The sequence below is a fragment of the Hypanus sabinus genome, chromosome 10, assembly GCF_030144855.1.
Source record: "Hypanus sabinus isolate sHypSab1 chromosome 10, sHypSab1.hap1, whole genome shotgun sequence".
Taxonomy (NCBI): Eukaryota; Metazoa; Chordata; class Chondrichthyes; order Myliobatiformes; family Dasyatidae; genus Hypanus; species Hypanus sabinus.
The window spans coordinates 78,042,647-78,065,206 of record NC_082715.1 but is presented as its reverse complement, the minus strand read 5'-3'; the positions used below and the strand labels follow the sequence as shown (position 1 = coordinate 78,065,206).

At 39.7% G+C, this 22,560-nt stretch overlaps 1 protein-coding gene across 2 annotated transcripts in view; it reads right to left on the bottom strand.

Moving 5' to 3' along the window:
- The window catches only part of lyst (lysosomal trafficking regulator), a 277,149-nt gene that overhangs the window by 121,541 nt on the left and 133,048 nt on the right, over window positions 1-22,560 (bottom strand). For both annotated transcript variants that reach the window (XM_059982158.1, XM_059982159.1), the window contains exons 9-15: window positions 18,181-18,401; window positions 13,936-14,002; window positions 13,670-13,779; window positions 11,001-11,415; window positions 9,310-9,463; window positions 7,749-7,922; window positions 716-873 (exon numbers count right to left, since the gene is read on the bottom strand). In XM_059982158.1, the coding sequence (XP_059838141.1) occupies window positions 716-873; window positions 7,749-7,922; window positions 9,310-9,463; window positions 11,001-11,415; window positions 13,670-13,779; window positions 13,936-14,002; window positions 18,181-18,401 (1,299 nt within the window). The remainder of the gene's footprint in view (window positions 1-715; window positions 874-7,748; window positions 7,923-9,309; window positions 9,464-11,000; window positions 11,416-13,669; window positions 13,780-13,935; window positions 14,003-18,180; window positions 18,402-22,560) is intronic.

Here is a 22,560-nt window from a genome sequence, read left to right as displayed (position 1 = left end):
CTGTCTTAACATAAAGAAGCATATTTACATGAATGCTGTATTATTGAATGCTGCAATGACTTATGTACTATTATTATTGAGGGCACAGTGAGAATTTACAAAGATTTTTAATTAATAATATATTATATCCTGGGACACAGCACATAATGATAAGTATGCCCTAGGATTCCAAACTGGATACAATGACACGGTATGGCATGGTCAAGTAATGGTTAGCACAATGTTTTACAGTGTCAGTGATTAGTGTTCAATTCCTACCACTGTGTCAGGAATTTGTATATTCTTTCCACGATCATATGGGTTTCCTCCTGGTGCACCATTTTCTCCCATGTTCCAAAGATGTACATATTACAAGTTGTGGGCATGCTATTTTGGTGCTGGAAGTGCCCCCAGCACGTCCTCAGATTGCATTGGTTGTCGACACAAATGATGCATTTCACTGTATGTTTCAATGTACACGTGACAAATAAAGCTGATCTTTAATCTTTTATTTTTTTCAGATTATGCTGAAGTATCCCTCAATCTTCCAGCAGCCCTCTCAAATAGTACAGGACCAGAAAACTGAAAACAACAATTAATCCCTTAATGTAAGAATGTATTGTTCTTATGCTCCAAGTTGGGTCTCAAACAGTTCTACACTGTTTAAAAGGTTTCTTTCTTCAGTCAGAAAAAAGACGATACACAGGAAAGGTTAAAAATTTCAACAAACCATTACCATTAAAAAGGAGAAAGCTTCCAATACTCCATCTTCCAGCTAAGCCAATAGAATCTTGTGGGGCTGCAGAGTGGCCAATCAATGCAAAAGTTTTATTACCATCAGGGGAGAGGCTGCTTTTCCGAGGAATAGTATAACCTAAGGCCAGCTCATCCTTTCTGGAAAAACAAAAAATGTCTTCTGTTAAAATCTAAACAGACCATTGGCAGTTTAATAATGGTATAGACTGAGTCAAATGATAACCTCTTTGCAAGGCTATAATTCAAAATAGGTAAACAATTTTCAAGATAAAAATATTGCTATCAAAATTTTGTTTAAAAGCATGAAAGAATGGATTCATGTTGTACTTTAATTACTGAACCCAACATAAGAAATAGGGATAAGCCATTCAGCCCTTCAACCTTGTTTTGCTATTCAAGATCACAGTTGATCTTTGACTGCAGCTTCATTTTCCAGTGTTATCTCTCACATCCCTTGATTCCCTTAATGTCTCAATCTTCTCTCTTAATCACCTTTGCCACCTATAAATTAGTTTCAATAATGTAAGTACATGTGCACTAGGTCTCTGAACATCATACCATCTAATCTCTCACCATTTAAACTGATGTGGGTGATCACACAATTTTCCCTTTTCTATTCCATGTGCCATGTTTTTATTCATTTAACTTGATTTCTGTTCACTTAAGGTATTACACACTACTTAAAATAATGAGTGACTGGATGTAGCCAATAATGTGTAAAAAGCACTGGTCTAAATTGCAATAATGCTGAACCCTGACTTTTAAAAGGTAATTTAACAAGTAACTTAAACAAACTCCATTACTATTTGCTGTGTACTACTACTATATTTTGAATGTTTCAGAAAACATGTACTGTGTTTGTTTCCTGGCTGTGTCTTGCACCTCATCCCTTTTTCAGTGTCATGTTGCACCCATCTGAAGCTTAAACTAGATAATATTCCTGTAATAAAAAACACAAAAAATTATGGAAATAATCTACAGATTGAATAACATCAACAAAGATTAACATAATTAATTTTCAGGGTTAAAAACACTTCATCAGAACACAAGTGTGCCCAAGACGCTGAATTCTGCCTGCAATTCCTGTTTTGAATTCATATTTCCCATATCTGCAACGTTTGATTTTCAATTACTTCTGGTCAATTAAGTTAAAACTATTCAATCTAATCTCTTTGGAAAAGAAGGAGAAAGCTCAGTACCTTTCTATGTTGAGCCAGGATAATCAACTCAAGCTCAAGTGTTACCAATTATGTAAGAGTCTCACACACTGTATTCCCCACAGTACAAATAATTGTTACCTGTCAAATTCTCACAAATATTATCCTGAGGGTGAACGTTAATCAGATATGCAACTGGAATAGCCATATAAATACTATGGCTACTAGGGCAGGTCAGCGATAGGGTGTCCTGCACCTAGTGAATCACCTCTTAGTATTCCAAAACCTTTCCATTATAAACAAGGCAGAAATCACAAGTGTGACAAAGTATCTCAATCTACCTGAATGAGTGGAGCTCCAATACTGTAGTTCAACACCATCCAGAGCCGAGCAGCCCACCTCATTGATATTACATCCATTATCCAGCAATTTAATTCAGTCCATCACCTGTACAGCCTGACCACAACATTTATCATTTATAAACACATTAGTTACCTGTGGTCTCTATTACCTTGGACAGAGGTAGTTTGTGCATAGAATTATCATCAACAGTTAATTCCCTTCCAATTTACACATCACTGTGATTCATTGCTGCCGGGCCTAAATTCTGGGATTCCCTCAATAATGGTATGAAGTACACTTAACAGTAGGACTGCAAAAATTGAAGCTGGTGGTTCACCACCATATTTGAAAGAGTATTTAGATAACTGTAATATATACAGTTATATACAGGTATTACAAACAATTCCCACAACACAACAATTAAAAAATACTAATTTGATTCATAATCATATTTCAAAATTCCAAAAGACCATATGCTACAAGAGTAGAATTGGCTCATTGGGTCTGCTCCACCATTTAACCATGGCTGATCCACTTCCCTCTCAACCCCATTCTTCTGCACTTGCCCCATAACCTTTCATGCCCTGACTCACCCAGAATCTACGAACCCCTGCCTTAAATACACACAGTGACCTGGCCTCTACAACCACCTGTGGCAACAATTTTCACAGATTCATGAAGAAATTCCTCATCTCCAATCCAAATAGATGTCCCTTTATTCTGAGGTTGTGCCCTCTGGTCCCTGACTCCCCACTATAGGAAGCATTTTCTCCACATCCACTCTATCCAAGCCTTTCAACGTTTCATAGGCTTCAATGTGATCTCCTTCATTCTTCTAAATACCAATGAGTACAGGCACAGAGCCATCAAATGATAAGCCTTTCTTTCCTAGAATCATTTTCATGAACCTCCTCTGAACCCTCTCCAATGTCAACATATCCTTCCTTAATAAGGGGCCACAAAACTTCTCACAATACTCCAAATGAGGCTTCACCAGTGCCTTACAAAGCTTCAGCATTCTATTCTTGCTTTTATGTTCTAGTCCTCTCAAAATGAATGCTAATATCACATTTGTCTTCCTCACACCAAGTCAACCTGTAAGTTAAACTTAAGGGAATGCTGCAAAAGGACTCCTAAATCCCTTTGCACTTTGGATTTCTGAATTTTCTCTATGTTTAGAGAACACAATATTGTAACCCAACATCTGTACTAGTGCTCCTACCACTTCCCCAATGTTCCACAATTTATCTCTACTGCAGGACAAATCAGATTATAACATTTCACTGCTCAAACTTTTCTCCATCACTTTTCCAGCTCTTTTATGTAATTTTTTTTCCTTAAATACATCTCCAGAATACCAACCCTTTTGCCCGTAGTGGTCTGATTCATACAGCAGAGAAGCAGGTCCTCCAAGTCACAATACCTATGTTGACCATCATCTATGCCATCTATACTAATCCTATTTACCAGCACTTTCTTACTATGCCTCGGTGATTCAAGCTCTCACTCAGAGTATCAGCTTCCACCACCTTCTTGGGAAGTGCAATCCAGATTTCAATCACCTTCTGGATGGAAAAAAACTCTCTTTCTCACATCCCCTCTGAACCTCTTGCTTCTCACCTTAAATTTATGCTCTTTGTGTTATGCATCACCACCATTTGGAAAAAAAAATTCTTATTATTTGAACTTCTCATAAGTTTTCTTGTTGTTTGTATTTGCTGAGTGTATTTTCATTGATTCTATTGTGTTGTTTTGTATTTACTGTGAATGCCCACAAGAAATTGACTATCAGGATAGCATAAGGTGACACATATGTACTCTGACAGCAAATTTACTTAGAATTTTTCTATCAAATGCTTATTTTTAGTTATATTAACAAAATGTTTCAAAAATCCCTTTACTTTTCTCCAAGGCATAGAAAATAACTTCACATTGGGAGCACCTGAATATTGGTGAGACCTGATGTAGGTCGGGAGATTACTTTACCGAGGAACTACACTCCGTCTGCCAGAAGAAGTGGGATCTCCCATTGGCCACTCATTTTAATTCCACTTCCCATTCCCATTCCAACATGTCAGTCCATGGCCTCCTCTACGGTCATGATGACCAAGTTGGGAGGAACATCCAGGTAGCCATCTGGGAGCCTCCAACCTGATGGCATGAGCGTCGATTTCTCAAACTTCTGGTATTGTTTCCCCACTCCCATCATTCCCCATTCCCTTTTCCCTTCTTCACCTCCCCTTTTCTTTCTTCCATGGCCTTCTGTCCTCCACCTGATTCCCCCAGCTCCAGCCTGTATCTCTTCCACCAATCAACCTCCCAGCTCTTTACTTAACTCACTCAAACCCCCTCCCCAGTTTCACCCATCACCATGTGTTTCTTTCACCCCTCCCCACTCCACCTTCTAACTCTGACTCATGTTTTTATCTCCAGTCCTGATAAAGGGTCTTGGCCCAAAATGTTGACTGTCCACTTTTCCATAAATGCTACCTGGTCTGTTGAGTTTCTCCAACATTTTGTGTGTGCTGCTTGGATTACTAATCTGTCTGGAATAAGTAGATGCTTCACTAGAATGATACAGGATTCCAGTTTAATGTAGCGCTGGTGAGACTCAGCAAAGCCATGCTAGCAACAAACAAAACTCCTAACTACTTTAAACTTACTTTTTCTGGAAAAAGAGTACTGCAATCAAAAGCCTGTAATTTCTGTTTCCAAACCAAGTTTCTGAACCGCCTGCGTGATCTGGCATTTTTGCAGTGTGAACTGAAGTCAAAGGTGCAGGGCAGCTGTGGCATGAAAGGGACAGACTAAATTGAGGCAGCAGGGCCCGGGCCTGGGCCGTGCAGCAAGGAACAAGCTGATGTTTGACCAATTTAAGCACCGGGACAGAATGGAAAGGTTGGGTCAGGCTATATCAAGGCAGTAGGGCCCAGGCATAAGAGCATAGCGAAGAGGCAGGGCTCGGTTCCGAGAGCAAGTAATGAGCTAAGGTTGGCCAATTTAAGCATCAGACCAGATTGAAAAGGTCAGGGTGCTGGGGCCAGAGGTGAGGGACGGGCCAGGCCGATGTTCAGCTTGCTGCTTGACAAGGTTTGCTCATCTCTGCTCTGAACTCAAGCTCTGGCCTGCAACTAATGGGGTCCTGGACTGGCTGTGAATGGCTTCACCTCTATGAACTGACTTTCGTGAACTTTAGTTCTGAATGTTATTTGCTTACTTTTTATCATTTGCATAATTAGTTTTTTTTTTGCAGATTGAGTACTTGACGGTCTTTTTTTAAAATGGGTTCAATTAGGTTTCTTTGCTTTGTGGTTGGCTATAAGGAGACGAAATTCAATGTTGTATATAGTATACATACCTTAACAATAAATGTAGTTTGAATCCAACAGTTCAATACAGGTTTCATGGACTAGTCTTGTATTCTCTTTATTACAGAAGGATGATCTGATAGAGGCTTTTCAGATTATTAAATGATTTGGTAAGATAAATAAAAGCCATTTCCTCTCGTGGGAAGTATAGCACAGTAACCTTCACATTAGAGCTAGACCATTATTTTTCACACAGGGTGCACTGGAAATCTGAAACAGTCCCCCTCAAGAAGCTGCTCAGAATGGAGTAGAGAGAGAAGAGTTAGGTTGAGGGTAAGGCTTATTGAAAACTGCTTGATTTGTGCTAGCCTAGGATGATGGATACAGCTCCAGGACAGGATAAGCAAACATACAAATCAAGTACGTACTCGCTGAATGGGAGAACTGGGTCAAGAGGTTAAATGGCCCCTATCAAATACCTGCTCAACTTCAGACCAATGTCAGAAAATTTCAACTTGCTTAACTTCAACAAATGAGGTGATGGATTATAACGTAATATCCAGAACACACAACTCATTTATTTCAGCCATAAGACGTAGGTATCACGATAGCTCTAATCTTAGCAGAGGAGGGCTAAGCCTTCCAGAGATATTGTCAACCAAACTCTCACTGAATCAAACTGGAGTAATGCTTTGCTCAAAGTTTCTTAGAGAGGTTCTGGACTGAAGGAGCAAGACTGCTGATAAATGGAATAGAGGAGAATGTCCAAAAATTGAAAGTTAAAAGCAAAATTATTATACATTTATTTAGAACTACAATTGTTATCTAGGGATACAATTATTGTCAAAGTAGCATTTGGAGATTTGGTATGTCATCAAAGACGACAGCAAATTCCTTCGCAATTACCATGGAGAGCATTCTGACCGGTTGCATCACAGGATGTACAGGGGCGCCAAAGTACAGGATTGGAAAAAACTGCACGGAGTTGTAAATTCAGCCAGCTCCATCATGGGCACTAGCCTCCCTGCCATCAGAGACATCTTCAAAAGGTGGCATCCATTACTAAAGACCCCCACCCTCCCAGGACATAGCCTCTACTCATTACCCATCATGGAGGGTGTATAGGATGCTGAAGACACACACTCAATGTTTCAGGAACAACTTCTTCCTCCCATTATCAGATTTCTGAATGGTCCATGAACATCACCTCACTATTTTGCTCTTTTTTTTACATTATTTACCTTTTTATATTCCTTACTGCAACTTGGAAGATTTTTTTTAAAATATACTGTACTGCATTGTATTGTTGCCGCAAAACAACTAATTTCAAGACACGTCAGTGATAATAAATCTGATTCTGACATATGTTAGTATACGCTACCTAGAGTTTCACATTCCTACAGATGTTTAAGAGGGAAAGTGCAATAGAATTCTAAAAAAAAACTATACATAAACAGACAAAGGTTGACTAAACAACCAGTCTGTGGAGAATCAATGCAATGTGCCAGCCTAAATGTGACTCACTGATTATACTAAGGAACAGCAATTTTGAAGCCCCAGAGCAATCATATCTTATTAATGTACATAATTAATACATTGTAAATGATGAACCTGCTAATTTTTCATCTTGTTCATCATGGCCCCTCGCTACAGGACAATATGCAGTGAATACTGGATTCAGTTTTTGGTTACAAATATTCAGAAACAATTTTTTAAAACCCAACAGCAGTGCAGTAAAATCACTGGCGTGACTACGGCTTAAAACAGTTAATTGATCTGGGTAGACTGCATAACCTGGCCTGATATCAGTTATGTAGTGGATTTCGGTTAATTAGGGGTGCCACTTATTTCAGATAACTCTTAAAAAACAAAAACTAATCAAGAAAATAGCTGGGATTCCCTTTGCTTATTTGGGACAGGAGTTAGTTGCCAGTTTCTAACTAGCGCCAGTCAAGTGCACTTGTGTGGCCATTAGACATTACACCATGCTAACAATGAATAGTTTTTAAAACAGCATCAGCTGCATATGCTTGTATTCAAAAACGAATGATTCTTGACACTGATTGTTGGTGACATTTTGACAATTGAGCCAAAATGTACTGGTACTGATGAGTCCCAATTAACCGGAATCCACTGTATTTGGATTGAAGTATCAATTAGAATTGTTAAAATTATTTAAGAGACTAAATAAATTTTAAAAACATACCTTTGCCCGGATACCCAAAGTGAAAGCAATGCACTAATATTTTTTTTGTTTTCTGTCTGTTGCGCATAAGTCAATGCTAAGTGCTGCCATTTGCCCGGAGTTATAATATTTGGTGGTGACTCAGCCTGTGCCAGAACACCTGTTTTTAATTCATCGTTTGTATCATTGCAGATTCTACAGCAAGAAAACAAATCACTTAATATTTTAGAAGCCAAAAAATCTAGCATAATGATTAAAGAAATCTCATATTTATATAGTGCCTATCACAAGCTAAGAACACCTTGAACACTTAAAAAGTGAAGCAGCTTTGAAACACAGTAATTATAATACAAGATAAATTGCAAAAGTCACTGCAAAATTACAAAACATTGCACAGGGCTTCTGAATGGAAGGTATTTTAATAACATTGTCCATTTTAGTAATGTTGACCAAGGATTAAATATTGTGTGGATACCACCCCTGCTTTCCTTTATCTGAGAGATCAGATACTTAAGTTTAATATCCCTTGAATCATAAAAAATACAACACTCCTTAAGTAACTACACAACTACATCAACTTGTATTTTGCTTACAGGTTTCAGGAGTGTGCATCACCACATGGTTGACATGGGTACCAGTAATGAAATTTGACACCGTCCATCTTAGAAGACATTACAGGAGGTTACCCAGAGTAATGTTTAACAGAGATTTTAAAGCAAAAAAAAAGTGTAGACAGAGATTTAGGGTTTGGAGTTCGAGATCTTGGGCCCCCAGCAGTTAAATATACAGCTATCTATTGTGAAGTGATTAAATTATGATATCATCTAGAAACAGAATTGGTGGAGTACAAATTTCTTAGCTGTAGGACTGAAGCAGAGAAGAATGTTAAAATGGAGACTCTGCTTATTTGACAGTTTAAGTATGCCATTGAACAGAGGAAGACAAGGTGATCAGTTGTCTTATAACAGGACATAGGGGACAGAGTACTGAGTGACTTGTTGATGATAGGCAGAACAAGAGATGGTTATTACAATGCACAAATTGCTGTCAAATCTATAAGCAACTAAAGAATGTACAAAGGTTTCAGCAGCAAATGAGCACAGAAGTGCATGACTTTTTAAACCAACTCTGCAGCAAGTACAAAAGATATAAAAAGCATTGCTAGAAAGATAAAGCCACAGTAGCAATAAAAAAAATCAAAATAATTAGCAGCATATTTGATGTCTAACTAGATACTTTATCTAAACTTCCATGCACTTTTTTGGGTTGACAATTTAAATCGACATCCCACTCTAACAAAGTGGCTTACTGTACATTGAGTTACTTCCATTGTTCACAAAGAAAATGCATGGTGATCAGGAATGAATGAGTTTCAAAAAAATTCAAATGATTTGTTACTGAAAGCTCTCTAAAACTACCAATACTGTCACATATTCTTGGGAACAAGCATTATGTAGTTAGCATAAATATCCATTTTTATAATAATAATAATAATACACTTTCCTTCAAAACCTCAGTGCAGCCTATTGATTTGAGGAATTTGCACTCTGCGCTGCTTTATCAATTCAGCTGTTCACACTACCTGAATATAAAGCCATATGTGTTGAAATCGGCCCAAACTTGCAGCATCGTTGTTTTAGAGCCTAAGGAAATCACATGAAGACAACCATCTTCCATCAATTTAGCAGAAGAATCTGAAACTCCGCTGCAATATAACCCAGCTGATTTTCCACCTTCTGCAAAACAAAAGATATCTATATTGGCATCACGAGCATGGATGAGCAGACACATTTTCCAATGTCATTATCAGTACAACGGAAAGTATTACAGGCAGCTATTATCAGAATTGTTAAGTACATGATTGAACAATCAGATATAATCTTCACCAAAAACCAGTAAAATTTAGTAAAAGCCAAAATCTACTGTAAACCTTGTCAGATTCATCTTATTTTGATCTCAGTGCAAATTATGGACTGCAGAGAAAACTCAAGGTCCTCCACTCCTAAGCATTTTTCCACCCTTGAAAGAATCATGGGTCATGAAGTATCTGCTCTAGTTTAATACATTGCATTTCTTTGGTCTACTGTGAATGCCGCAAGAAAATGAATCTCAGGGTCTAGAATACACGTATTTTGATAATAAATTTACTTTGAACTTCAAATACTCTTCAAATCCAACCCCAAAGATATGAGCCCATTGACTGCATTAAAGGAGTACTCAATAATAAGACAATGTCTTTCAATTGAGATGTTTAGCTGAGGTCCTAGCTGCCTTGTAAGATGCAAAAGACTGCATGACTTATTGTCAGAAGCAGAGTTCTTTCTAATCTCCTAGACCAAATTTATCCCACAACTTAGAACCAAAGGTAGTGCTGACAGAATGGATTAAAATTAGTATAAACACCTTGCTGAATCTAAGCTTGCTAACTTCTTACTTGCATGTCAACAATGAGAAAACTTATTTTACTGACTACAAAGTTCGAAGGACTTACTATTGTGAAAGCTACACGGTATATTTTTAAAATTTCATTTCATTTATATCCAGAAAACGCATGCGGGATTAGTCTATCTACCCTATATCTGCTGCGTGACAAATATTCACAAGATATTCAATCATTTCATGTTGCCCTAAATATTCACTGAGTCCATCCTGTTCCTAGCTTCCCTTAGAAGTTTTAACTATCAGGCTCTAAATGTATCAGTCACCAGTGCAGCTGTCATTTTCACAGTAACATTAAAAAAACTGAGTTAACTGCTAATGAACTGAAATCTTGTGGCTCTGTCGTAGGCATGCAAAAACAGTAAAGCAAAAAGCATCTTTTGTTCTCATGTGATGCCAAAATTTGTGGAAAACTCCCAAGTATTTTGTTATGACATCATAATGACCTATGGTGCAACATAAAGGTCAAAATTTATATAATCATTACTTTTCAAAATTGTTTGATGCTAAAGAAAAACAAAATGAAGCATTTCACATCTTCCAGACAGAAAGCAACTACAGCTTTGGTTTACCATTAGTCATTATGTCTCTCGCATGGCATTAAAAAGTTATTTTTTATCTAGTGTAAACAAGTTGCACTTAGCCCTGCTCAGAATCTCCTGAAAAATATTACAATTGAACAACTGTTTGCAGTGAAATCAAACAAAAAAGCTAAATTGCACACATATTTCCACAATGCACCTAATACTACCAAATGACTTACAGAAAGTTCTTTGAAAAAATATTTCATGATACATTTTCAAATAAAGAATGAAATATTAAATCCATTCTTACCAACATCGTCAGTACTCTTATCTCTGGAAGTAGCCAGCCAATTTCGTCTTTGTTTTCTCACTTTTTTAATTAACCCATCTGTCCCTTTGGATACCTCCACCTTTAACCACAGAGAAACACTAAAGCCATCTGACATATGAGGCCAACAGTTCTGACCAACAACTGGCAGGTGAAGTGCAGCCACATGCCAAGGTGATGATAATTTCTCAAGCTCTGTCTCTCTTCTGTTTTGTGGGAACTTGACACGCTTTAGAAGATTGGAGGTCTTGCTGCTGGTAGTAGAGCTGGCTTTCTGAACAGATGAAATGTTACTAAAAGTATTTGTGTTCAACACTATTGGGAAAGTAAGGTACTGCATTGGGTCCATGTTTATATTCGCTTCCACTATGCTCAGAATTCCTCTAAGTAGTATTTTCTGAAATACAAAAACAAAAACTAATACCTCAAAATGGCATTGTACAAAACATGTAGCAACTACTCCAAGATGAAGATAACAACTGCAAGACATTAATATTTTTGCTTAGAGCCCTGCATTAGTGCGCTGCTTCAGAAATCACCCATCCACACTTATTTGGGTCAGGTTCAGTGCTGAATGAGCTGACTCTCTGCATGTGTGGTCTTGCTATGTTGGCACCAGAACCATGGTAACTCTTGCGAGTTGCCCCCAGCACACTATACATATGATGCAAACCATACACTTCATTGTAGGTTTTGATGTACATGTGACAAATAAAGCTAATCTTCATCTTTTCTTTACCTTTACATAGTGAGAACTCAGCAACAAGCAAACTCCTGAACTCTGACAGCTTTTAACAGGAAGCAAAGCTGATGTGGAACTTCAATGCTAGGAAGGCCTTGAATCAATTTTTAAGTGACACTGACATTCAAAAATAACTAGAGACTGCAAAGCAGGTTTAAAATTATAAAATAATTTTTCAATTAGTAAATTAAAACATTAGAAAATAAACTTACTGGAGCTCCACCTCGAGTCGAACACTTGAGTGTACTAACGGCTGTACTACTATCTCTTAATTAGCAATGTTGAATACTTTTTATATGAAAAATAACAGGAAATTGTTGGCATACAAAGGGACCTTATACACAAGGCAATGAAAGCTAATATTCAGGTCCAGAAGGCCTTGGTCTGACCACATCCAAGTAAAATTCTGATCATCTTATTTTAAGGTGCACTTGCTAGACAGGGTTACATTAAAGATTGTTCAGACAGTTCTTGGGATGGTTAGCTCTTCATATGCAGAGAGAATGAGCACATTGAGGCTGTATCTTAAAATGCAAAATAATGTCAGCAAAACAATCAAAGTTCTTAAAGGACTAAACAAACACCACAGTGGAGGAATTCCTCTGAATGAAGAATGTGGAATTAGGAGCCATAATCTCAACAGGTAGACATCCAAATGAGAAGATTCATCACTGAGTGAAAAAAACTATTGAATTCTCTCCACTAAAAGAATAAAAATTAGCTTTATTTGCGATATTTACATTGAAACATACAATGAAATGCATAATTTGCAACAAATCAAATCAGTGAGGACTATACTGGGCAGCCCACAAGCATGGCTATGCTTGTGGTGCCAACATAGCATGCCCACAACTTACTAACCCTAACCATAAATCTTTAGAATGTGGAAGGAAACCACGGTATCCACACAGTCACAGGAAAAACGTACAAACTTCTTCAAGGGAGCAGTGGGAACAGAACCCTGACCTAAGAACTGGCGCTGTAAAATGAGTGCACTAACCACCACATTATCATGCTGTCAAAGGCTGGAAGCTCAGTCATTCATTGATTTCAAAACTGAGTTTAACAGATTTGTGTCTTGGAAAAATGAAGATAGATGGAACAAGGCAGGAAATTAATGTTGAGGTAGACTATTAGCTACAATCTTGAACAGAAGAGACATAAAGGCTCCTCTTAATACATTCTCACATTCCAGGTCCAAGCTTGCCACCTAAGTATCAATCATATCTTTCTGAATTATTGGCTACAGTCAACATGGTGTACACTTCAAAAATCACTGGAACATCATACCTAACAAACTGCAATTAACTTTAGTGCAATGAATCATAAAGCAAAAGAAATGCACAATAAATTTGATAAACTTCAAACAATTGTTTCACATGCTCATTTTTGTTATTTTTCATCATCTTGGCAACACCTGCTTTTGCTTGCTTTCATGTTTCTTTTAAAGTCGATATATTGACAAACAAAATAGTAAACTTAAAAACATAAGCATTCAACAAACAGGATACTGGATATTAGAGTACAGATGTCATCTGAAATACAGATAATTTTTTCTGGAGAGGTGGTGGTTTGGACACTCATCATATATTTATTTATTTTTGCAGAATCAAAGAAGGTACAAGGCAAATCAAATACAATAGTTAAAACCTTCCTAGATATAAACTGTTCAAAGATCATGTCATTTAATCTCCCATAAAACTGTGACCACCAGAATGTTTTGCAGTTTGGTTATTTGGAACTTCCTATGTTAGAATACATGATGTCATTCAGAATAGCACTTTTAAGCACACTTTCCCTTGGATTCCAGTTTTTTTTTACAAAAATTATTTGACTGGCTGAAAATAACTGACTAATCTGGCTGCTGAATTCAGCTTTGAAAAATTTAAATACAGCAATTCATACTCACAATTGGAGAGGTCTTCTCCAAAAATAATCTCAGGAGAAAGGCCAATTCTTCTGCTGACAGCCTGGACTTAGTTAAAGTCACCAACAATTCCACAAGAACTGCCTGGCACTCTGTAAAACCAAGGAAAGATTATTACTGGTTCTTGGAATTGATTGCTATCTGCTAGGGGGTAACATATTTAAATAGAAAGCAGAATTCACAGATCACTGCACTCTGGTGATGCACTTTAATAACACAATTAGGTCTCAGCAAACGTTTATACATACCCTCCAAATTCATCCCAGACTGGCTCAAAATATTCTGAAAACCATTTAAAATAGTTGTTACTGCTCCCTGAAATGAAGCAAAACACATTTTAGAAATGTCATAAATGCAGACTTACACTTCATTATAAAAAAGAAAATTCTCTTGATTACCTGTTCAGACAGGAACAGTTCAAAACATTTCCAGCACAGTACTTAACTACGTCAGTGATCAGGGGATGCTTTCTAAACATATTCCATAAAGGCTAAAACATTGTGTTCTTTCTTGTAAAGATTGTGCATTATTGCGTATAATTAATGTTCAGCTTAATTTTAATTGTAAATGTTGTTATCTGATGCTATATGCCTGTGATACTGCACATGCACCTGTGCATATGACAATAATCTCAACTTCATGCCGAGCTCCAGTTGCCTGCTTTCCACTTTCCCTCCCAGACAGGAAATTTCCAAAAGACTCCAGTGTCCTTGGGAGAAATACTTCAAGAGAAACATTCACAGACAGAATACTTAACTCCCATCTTTGGCAAGGTCTTTTTTCTAAAAAGCAACTTAAGGGTATGCTGAGAGAGACAACAGACTTAATTTCAAGGACTCTACAACTCATGTTCTCAGCATTATTTATATTCGTTTGTTTATTTGTATTTGTGCATTTGCACATTGGTTGTTTGTCAGTTTATGCGTGTAGCTTGTCGCCGTTACCACCTCTGGCTATTGTGATGCCTGTGCCCCCTCTTTTTTGAGAATCGCAAGATCGCTATTAAGTCGGGGCAGGAGACCCAGGAAATGAGAGAGAGAGACGTTTGGAATGTCCTGGCCCTCAGCGATACAAAGCCACGGAACAGGTCATTGTATCTTGGAGACGGAATTGTGTATTGAATACTATGCTTCGTGGAAGCCCTCAGGCAACGTGGGCTGGTTGGGGGATGGCATCATTCCACTCTGAGTGACATCTGAGACCCTGTGAGTCAGGATAAACGAGGGTCTGGGGAACAGCCCCTTTAGATGCACCAGAAGAAATGCTAGAAATCCTGTAACAGCGTAATAGCGAAAGCCGGTGGAAAGCCAACTGTGTCCTTTTCCATTTGCCTCGGGATTGGTGGGCCTTGCCACAGAAGAACGGCTTTCGCTAACACAAAGGAGAAATCAGCCCCAACGACTCTCGAAGGATCGACATCATAAAAGGAATGGGCAAGTTTTAATCCATCTCTCTCTCCAACCAAAAGCTGCAGCTTGAATGAACTTGAGTGACTTTTATATTTCCATCAAACAATACATTATCCCCTAGACAACGATAGAGCTATTTCTTATTGATTATTATTATACCCGCGCTTTTAGATTTAGTATTGACGACGTATATTATCTGAATGTTTGCACTGATATTATTTTTGTGTATTTTTATCAATAAATACTGTTAAAATTAGTACTATCAGACTTCAACGGCCCTCTCTATCTTTGCTTGTAAGTGACCCAGTTACGGGGCACATAACACTATAATAACCGTGATTAGGCGAGGGTTAATCTGGGGTTGCTGGGTGGCGTAGTTTGAAGCACCAGAAGGGCCCGTTCCGCGCTGTCTCAAACCATCATGATAAAACAGAGAGTCATTCAGGCAAACACGAGGAAATCTGCAGATGCTGTGAATTCAAACAACACACACAAAATGCTGGCGGAACACAGCAGGACAGTCAGCATCTATAGGGAGAAGCACTGTCGACATTTCAGGCTGAGACCCTCCGTCAGGACTAACTGAAAGGAAAGATACTGAGAGATTTGAAAGTAGGAGGGGGAGGGGGAAATGCAAAATGATAGAAGACCGGAGGAGGTGGGATGAAGCTAAGAGCTGGAAAGGTGATTGGCAAAAGTAATACAGAGCTGGAGAAGGGAAAGGATCATGGGACGGGAGGCCTAAGAAGAAAGAAAGGGGGAGGGGAGCACCAGAGGGAGATGGAGAACAGGCAGAGTGATGAGCAGAGAGAAAAAAAAACAAACAACTAAATATGTCAGGGATGGGGTAAGACGGGGAGGAGGGGCATTAACGGAAGTTAGAAAAGTCAATGTTCATGCCATCAGGTTGGAGGCTACCCAGCCGGTATATAAGGTGTTGTTCCTCCAACCCGAGTGTAGCTTAATTTTGACAGTAGAGGAAGCCATGGATAGACATATCAGAATGGGAATGGGATGCCTTATTTTCACTATGAACATCCAGTCCCAATATACCTCCACCCCCACCAGGAAGGTCTCAAAGCTCTTCGCTTCTTTTTGGATTCCAGACCTAACCAATTCCCCACTACCACCACTCTCCTCTGTCTAGCAGAATTAGTTCTTACTCTCAATAATTTCTCCTTTGGCTCCTCCCACTTCCTCCAAACCAAGGGTGTCGCCATGGGCACCCGCATGGGTCCCAGTTATGCCTGCCTTTTTGTTGGCTTTGTGGAACAGTCCATGTTCCAAGTCTATACGGGTATCCATCCCCTTCTTTTCCTTCGCTACATCGACGACTGCCTTGGCGCTGCCTCCTGCACGCGTGCTGAGCTCGTTGGCTTCATTAACTTTGCCTCCAACTTTCACCCTGCCCTCAAATTTACCTGGTCCATTTCTGACACCTCCCTCCCCTTTCTTGATCTTTCTGTCTCCATCTCTGGAGACGGCTTATCTACTGATATCTACTATAAGCCTACAGACTCTCACAGCTACCTGGACTATTCCTCTTCCCACCCTGTCTCTTGCAAAAATGCTATCCCTTTCTCACAATTCCTCTGTCTCCGCCACATCTGCTCTCAGGATGAGGCTTTTCATTCCAGGACAAAGGAGCTGACTTCATTTTTTAAACAAAGGGGCTTCCCTTCTTCCACCATCAACTCTGCTCTCAAACGCATCTCTCCCATTTCCCGCACATCTGCCCTCACCCCATCCGCCCACCACCCCACTCGAGATAGGGTTCCCCTTGTCCTCACCTACCACCCCACCAGCCTCCAGGTCCAACATATAATTCTCCGTAACTTCTGCCACTTCCAACGGGATCCCACCACTAAGCACATCTTTCCCTCCCCCCCCACTTTCTGCTTTCCATAGGGATCGCTCCCTACATGACTCCCTCATCCACTCATCCCCCCCCACCCCCCATCCCTTCCCACTGATCTCCCTCCTGGCACTTGTCCTTGTAAATGGAACAAGTGCTACACCTGCCCTTACACTTCCTCCCTCACTACCATTCAGGGCCCCAGACAGTTCTTCCAGGTGAGGTGACACTTCACCTGTGAGTCGGCTGGTGTGGTATACTGCATCCAGTGCAGCCAGTGTGGCCTTTTATATATTGGTGAGACCCAAAGCGGACTGGGAGACCTTTTCGCTGAACACCTACGCTCGGTACGCCAGAGAAAGCAGGATCTCCCAGTGGCCACACACTTTAATTCCACATCCCGTTCCCATTCTGATATGTCTATCCATGGCTTCCTCTACTGTCAAGATGAATCCACACTCAGGTTGGAGGAACAACACCTTATATACCGGTTGGGTAGCTTCCAACCTGATGGCATGAACACTGACTTTTCTAACTTCCGTAAATGCCCCTCCTCCCCAACTTACCCCATCCCTGACATATTTAGTTGTTTGTTTTTTTCTCTCTCTCTGCCCATCACTCTGCCTGTTCTCCATCTCCCTCTGGTGCTCCCCTCCCCCTTTCTTTCTCCCTAGGCCTCCTGTCCCATGATCCTTTCCCTTCTCCAGCTCTGTATCACTTTTGCCAATCACCTTTCCAGCTCTTAGCTTCATCCCACCCCCTCTGGTCTTCTCCTATCATTTTGCATTTCCCCCTCCCCCTCCTACTTTCAAATCTCTCAGTATCTTTCCTTTCAGTTAGTCCTGACGAAGGATCTTGGCCCGAAACGTCGACAGTGCTTCTCCTTATAGATGCTGCCTGGCCTGCTGTGTTCCACCAGCATTTTGTGTGTGTTCTCATTCAGGCAGCAAGCATAGGTGCAGACAGGAGCCTCTCTGTTTCTGAACTACTCTCCACTGAAGTAGAATATATTGCACAAGGAGTTCCAGCTCACGGAATAGCAGGAGCAATCAATGCAAGTTGACTGAAATCTAAACCATTCATTTGATATAGTGAATATTTTGCTTACATAAAACAATCTGCTATTTTAATTAAATTTATCAATTAAAAATACTATTTTTGAATAGTTAGCTCAGAAAGTGACTGGAAAATTAATTTTACACCATTTTTACTCTCATACTCAATTTTACCTGCTGGTAAATGGAGACAGCATTTTCTTCATTGTGTTTAACAATTTCCAGCAGACTCCTGAACACATAGGTTAGGACATCAGGGGTGGAACTGCTGACACTCAATAGGGTGAGCTCAAGCATACAGATCTCAGGATACACCAGGTCACCCAGTGTACTCTCAGGAGGATTCCCAAGATAACGAGATGACTGAGTTATGGAAGAGAGCTCTGGTGTTCCATCTGTAAAAAAGAAATTGCACATTTTGTAATTAACTTCAATGTAAATTTGGGATTAGAAGTTAAGCTGAACATCTGAATTAGAGGCATGAGTAAACAACTCAGCCCCTCTGCCCTACTCCACCACTTAGAAGGACATGGCAGATCTGATTGTAACTTTACCCCTACAAGGTAGCCTACTCCTAGCAAACTTTAATGATCTATTTCCTTCTGCCTTAAAGCATATTCAAAGACAGTTCTCACATCCCTTTGAGGAAGAGTTCCTAAATAAAGGCATAACAAAATACACTACTCAATTGATGTCACAAATGGTTAAGAATAGGTGTGTCTTAACACAAAGTGAAGCTGAATAAAAAAACCTTTATCAACTAATGTTTGGTAAAAATGATCAATATTATATTAATTCTAATACTATGAAAATTATCAAAATTGTCAACCTGTCAATCTTCAGTACATGCCACTCAGGGGCATGTGCTAATATTATTTTGTGACTGTATCTACGGTGTTTGCACCTTGGCTCCAGAGGAAAGATGTTACATTTACCTGTTAACATGTGTGAGGTTGAAGGTCTGACAATAAAACTAGAACTTGAATAAAGCTATCAATTCAAATATATTCAAATACATATTACTAGTTTCACACCAACCATAATGAGGGACAAATGAGGTATTTTCATCAAATTCTATTACCCCACCACTCAGGACATGCTCTGTTCTCACTGCTGTCATCAGGAAAGAGGTTCAAGGGACTCAGGATCCACACCACCAAGTTCAGGAACAGTTATTAACCCTCAACCATCAGTCTCTCGAACCAGAGGGGGTAACTTCACTCACCCCATCATTAAACTGTTGTACAATCAATGGACTCACTTTCAAAGACCCTTCATTTCATGTTTTTGATATTTATTGCTTATTTATTTATGTATTATTCTCTCCCTTCAATTTGCATTGTTTGTTCTTTTGTGCATTAGTTGTGTGTCTATCCTGCTGGCTGCAGTCTTTCATTGATTCTATTGTGTTTCTTGGACTTGCTGTGTATGCCCACAAGAAAATGACTCTCAGGGTTGCATATGATGACACACATGTACTTTAATAATAAATTTACTTGAACTTTATTTTTTTTTAAGTCAAATGTATGAGACAGGAAATCTAATTATCATTTGCTTCTCAAGTCTGTGCACTATATTCACTGTAACCATAGCTGGTTTATCCTTTTCAAGTGCTCGTCATTCCCCTTCAAAATAGTAGCATTGCCTCTTCTGCAAGAAATTTAAATGCAACTCGTCCACTGCCTTAATTATCCATCCTACTATTAACTTTTTCACTCCCAAGAATTCTACAGCGTGTCAGTTCCACGTCCACCAGAAACTGCCAAGTTCATTATCTATTATCCCTCAGGACCAAATCTAACCTTGCCTAAATCCAAATTACATCTTTATTCCTTTGATGCATTAGCAGGGTAAGGTTTTGTAGTCACAGGTTATCAATATTTCAAGAACAAATTTGGCCATATTTTATTGAGCTTAAATTAAATGACAAGCATCCATTCCTGGGCAAAGAGCAAAGCTGAATGGCCAAGCTGTGCAGTTTTTGTACATTTACAATGATTATGAGAAAGCAGCTCAGACACTTTACATCTCTTAATCTCCATTAATCTCTCTCTTTTTATTCTCATCGGTCATCTTCTCACTTCCCTTTTCTAGTTGCTCCAAATAATTCAGTAGATTCTGTTAGATTCAGTTTATTACCACTACTTTTCCTATGAATAGAACACCAAAGCTTTTTCTTTTAAAACTGCATGTGATATGCTTTCTATCCAATCTATATTAAAACAAGTTTTCTTAAAATGGACAGTGCAATAAAAATGATCTACCAAAATGACTCAACCTTTGAAAACATGAAATGAAAACAGATTTATTTCAAACACTGGTTAAATAATTATTACATCTACACACTTTGAATCTTTTGTTTATCTTCTATGGAGATCATTAGCTATCAAGCCATAACATTCTCTGGAATGATATCCATTTTTTCATATTATAAAACAAGTTGGAGATACAATGGTACAATATGGTTTGGTGCAGTGCCCAAGATTCTCTTGTGTTTTTACCTTTGATCTGACTTCAGTTCCCTTCTAAAAACTAGATATTTGATGTCACTGATTGGAGTACCATGCAGATGCAACAGGAGCATTCCTGCGCAGGTCTAACAAAGATTTTCAACAGAAAACCCAGTTGCAATAAAAGAGAGGTACCGCCTAGCGGAGCAGGCATTGTGGGAGCAGTTGTTGTTGGAGTAGTCTGAGGCAGAGTAGGAAGGCTTTGGCTCAACAGGGCTTCGGTGAGAACAGCCGAAAGCAAGATAAGTAACTTAGTTCATCCCTCATTTTTTATTTAAATCTTGAACCACAGAACCATAGAACACTACAGCACAGTACAGGCCCTTCAGCCCTCCATGTTGTGCTGACCCATATAACCCTAAAGAAAAGTACTAAACCCACACTACCCCATAACCCTCCATTTTTCTCCATGTGCCTGTCCAAAAGGCTCTTAAATACCCCTAATGTTTTAGCCTCCACCACCATCCCTGGCAAGTCATTCCAGGCACTCACAACCCTGTGTAAAAAACTTACCCCTGATGTCTCCCCTAAATTTACATATGCCCTCTGGTGTTTGCTATTGGTGCCCTGGGAAACAGGTACTGACTATCCACCCTATCTATGCCTCTCATAATCTTGTAGAGCTCTATCAAGTCCCCTCTGATTCTTCTACACTCCAAAGAGAGGTCCGAGCTCTGCTAACCCTGCTTCGTGACTTGTTCTCCAAACCAGGCAACATCCTGGTAAATTTCCTCTGCACCCTCTCCATAGCTTCCACATCCTTCCTATAATGAGGTGACCAGAATTGAACACAATACTCTTAAGTGCGCTCTCACCAGAGATTTGTAGAGTTGCAACATGACCTCTCTACTCTTGAACTCAATCCCCGTTAATGAAACCTAGCATCCCATAGGCCTTCTTAACTACCCTATCAACCTGCGCAGTGACCTTGAGGGATGTATGGATTTGAACCCCAAGGTCCCTTTGTTCATCCACACTCTTCAGTAACTGACCATTAATCCTGTATTTGGTCTTCTGGTTTATCCTTCCAAAATGCATCACCTCACACTTGTCCGGATTGAACTCCATCTGCCATTTTTCTGCCCAACTCTGCAGCCTGTCTATATCCTCTTGTAACCTTCCACAACCTACAGCTCCACCCACAACTCCTCCAATCTTCGTGTCATCCGCAAAGTTACTCACCCATCCTTCCACCTCTACATCCAGGTCATTTAGAAAAATCACAAATAGCAGGGGTCCCAGGACAGATCCCTGCAGCACTCCATTAGTCACCGACCTCCAGGCAGAATACTTTCCTTCCACAACTACCCTCTGCTTTCTTCCTTTAAGCCAATTTTTTTTTTATCCAAACAGCCAAGGTTCCACTTATCCCATGCCTCATGACCTTCTGGATGAGTCTCTCATGAAGAATCTTGTCAAATGCTTTGCTAAAGTCCATGTAGACCACATCCACTGCCCTACCCTCATCAATTTCTTTTGTTACCTCTTCAAAAAACCCTATCAGGCTCATGAGGCACAATCTTCCCTTCACAAAGCCATGTTAACTATCCATGAGTAGACTGTACTTCTCCAATACTCATAGATCATCGAGATTTAGGGGGTATGTCTACAGAGCCAGTGTACTGTTCTGGGCGGCAGATGTGGATTTCCAGAGACTCCTGGTCTCCCCGAAGGCCGTATCTACCACCAAGTGCATCAAGATGCAGTTCCTTAGAGACCGTGTTAGGAAACTGGAGCTGCAGTTTGATGACCTTTGGCTTGTTAGGGAAAGCGAAGTAGTGATAGACAGGAGCTACAGGAGACAGATAAATGAGTGACTGTCATGAGAGGGAAGGGGGAACAGCAGATAGTGGAGAGCACCCCTGTGGCTGTTCCCCTCAACAATAAGTACTCCTGCTTATGCACTGTTGGGTTGGGGGGGGGGGGAAACTTACCTGGGGGAAGCAACAGTGGCCATGCATCTGACACTGAGCCTGACCCTGTGGCTCAGAAGGGTAGGGAACTGAAGTGGATGGTAGCAGTTAAAGGGGGTCTATAGTCAGGG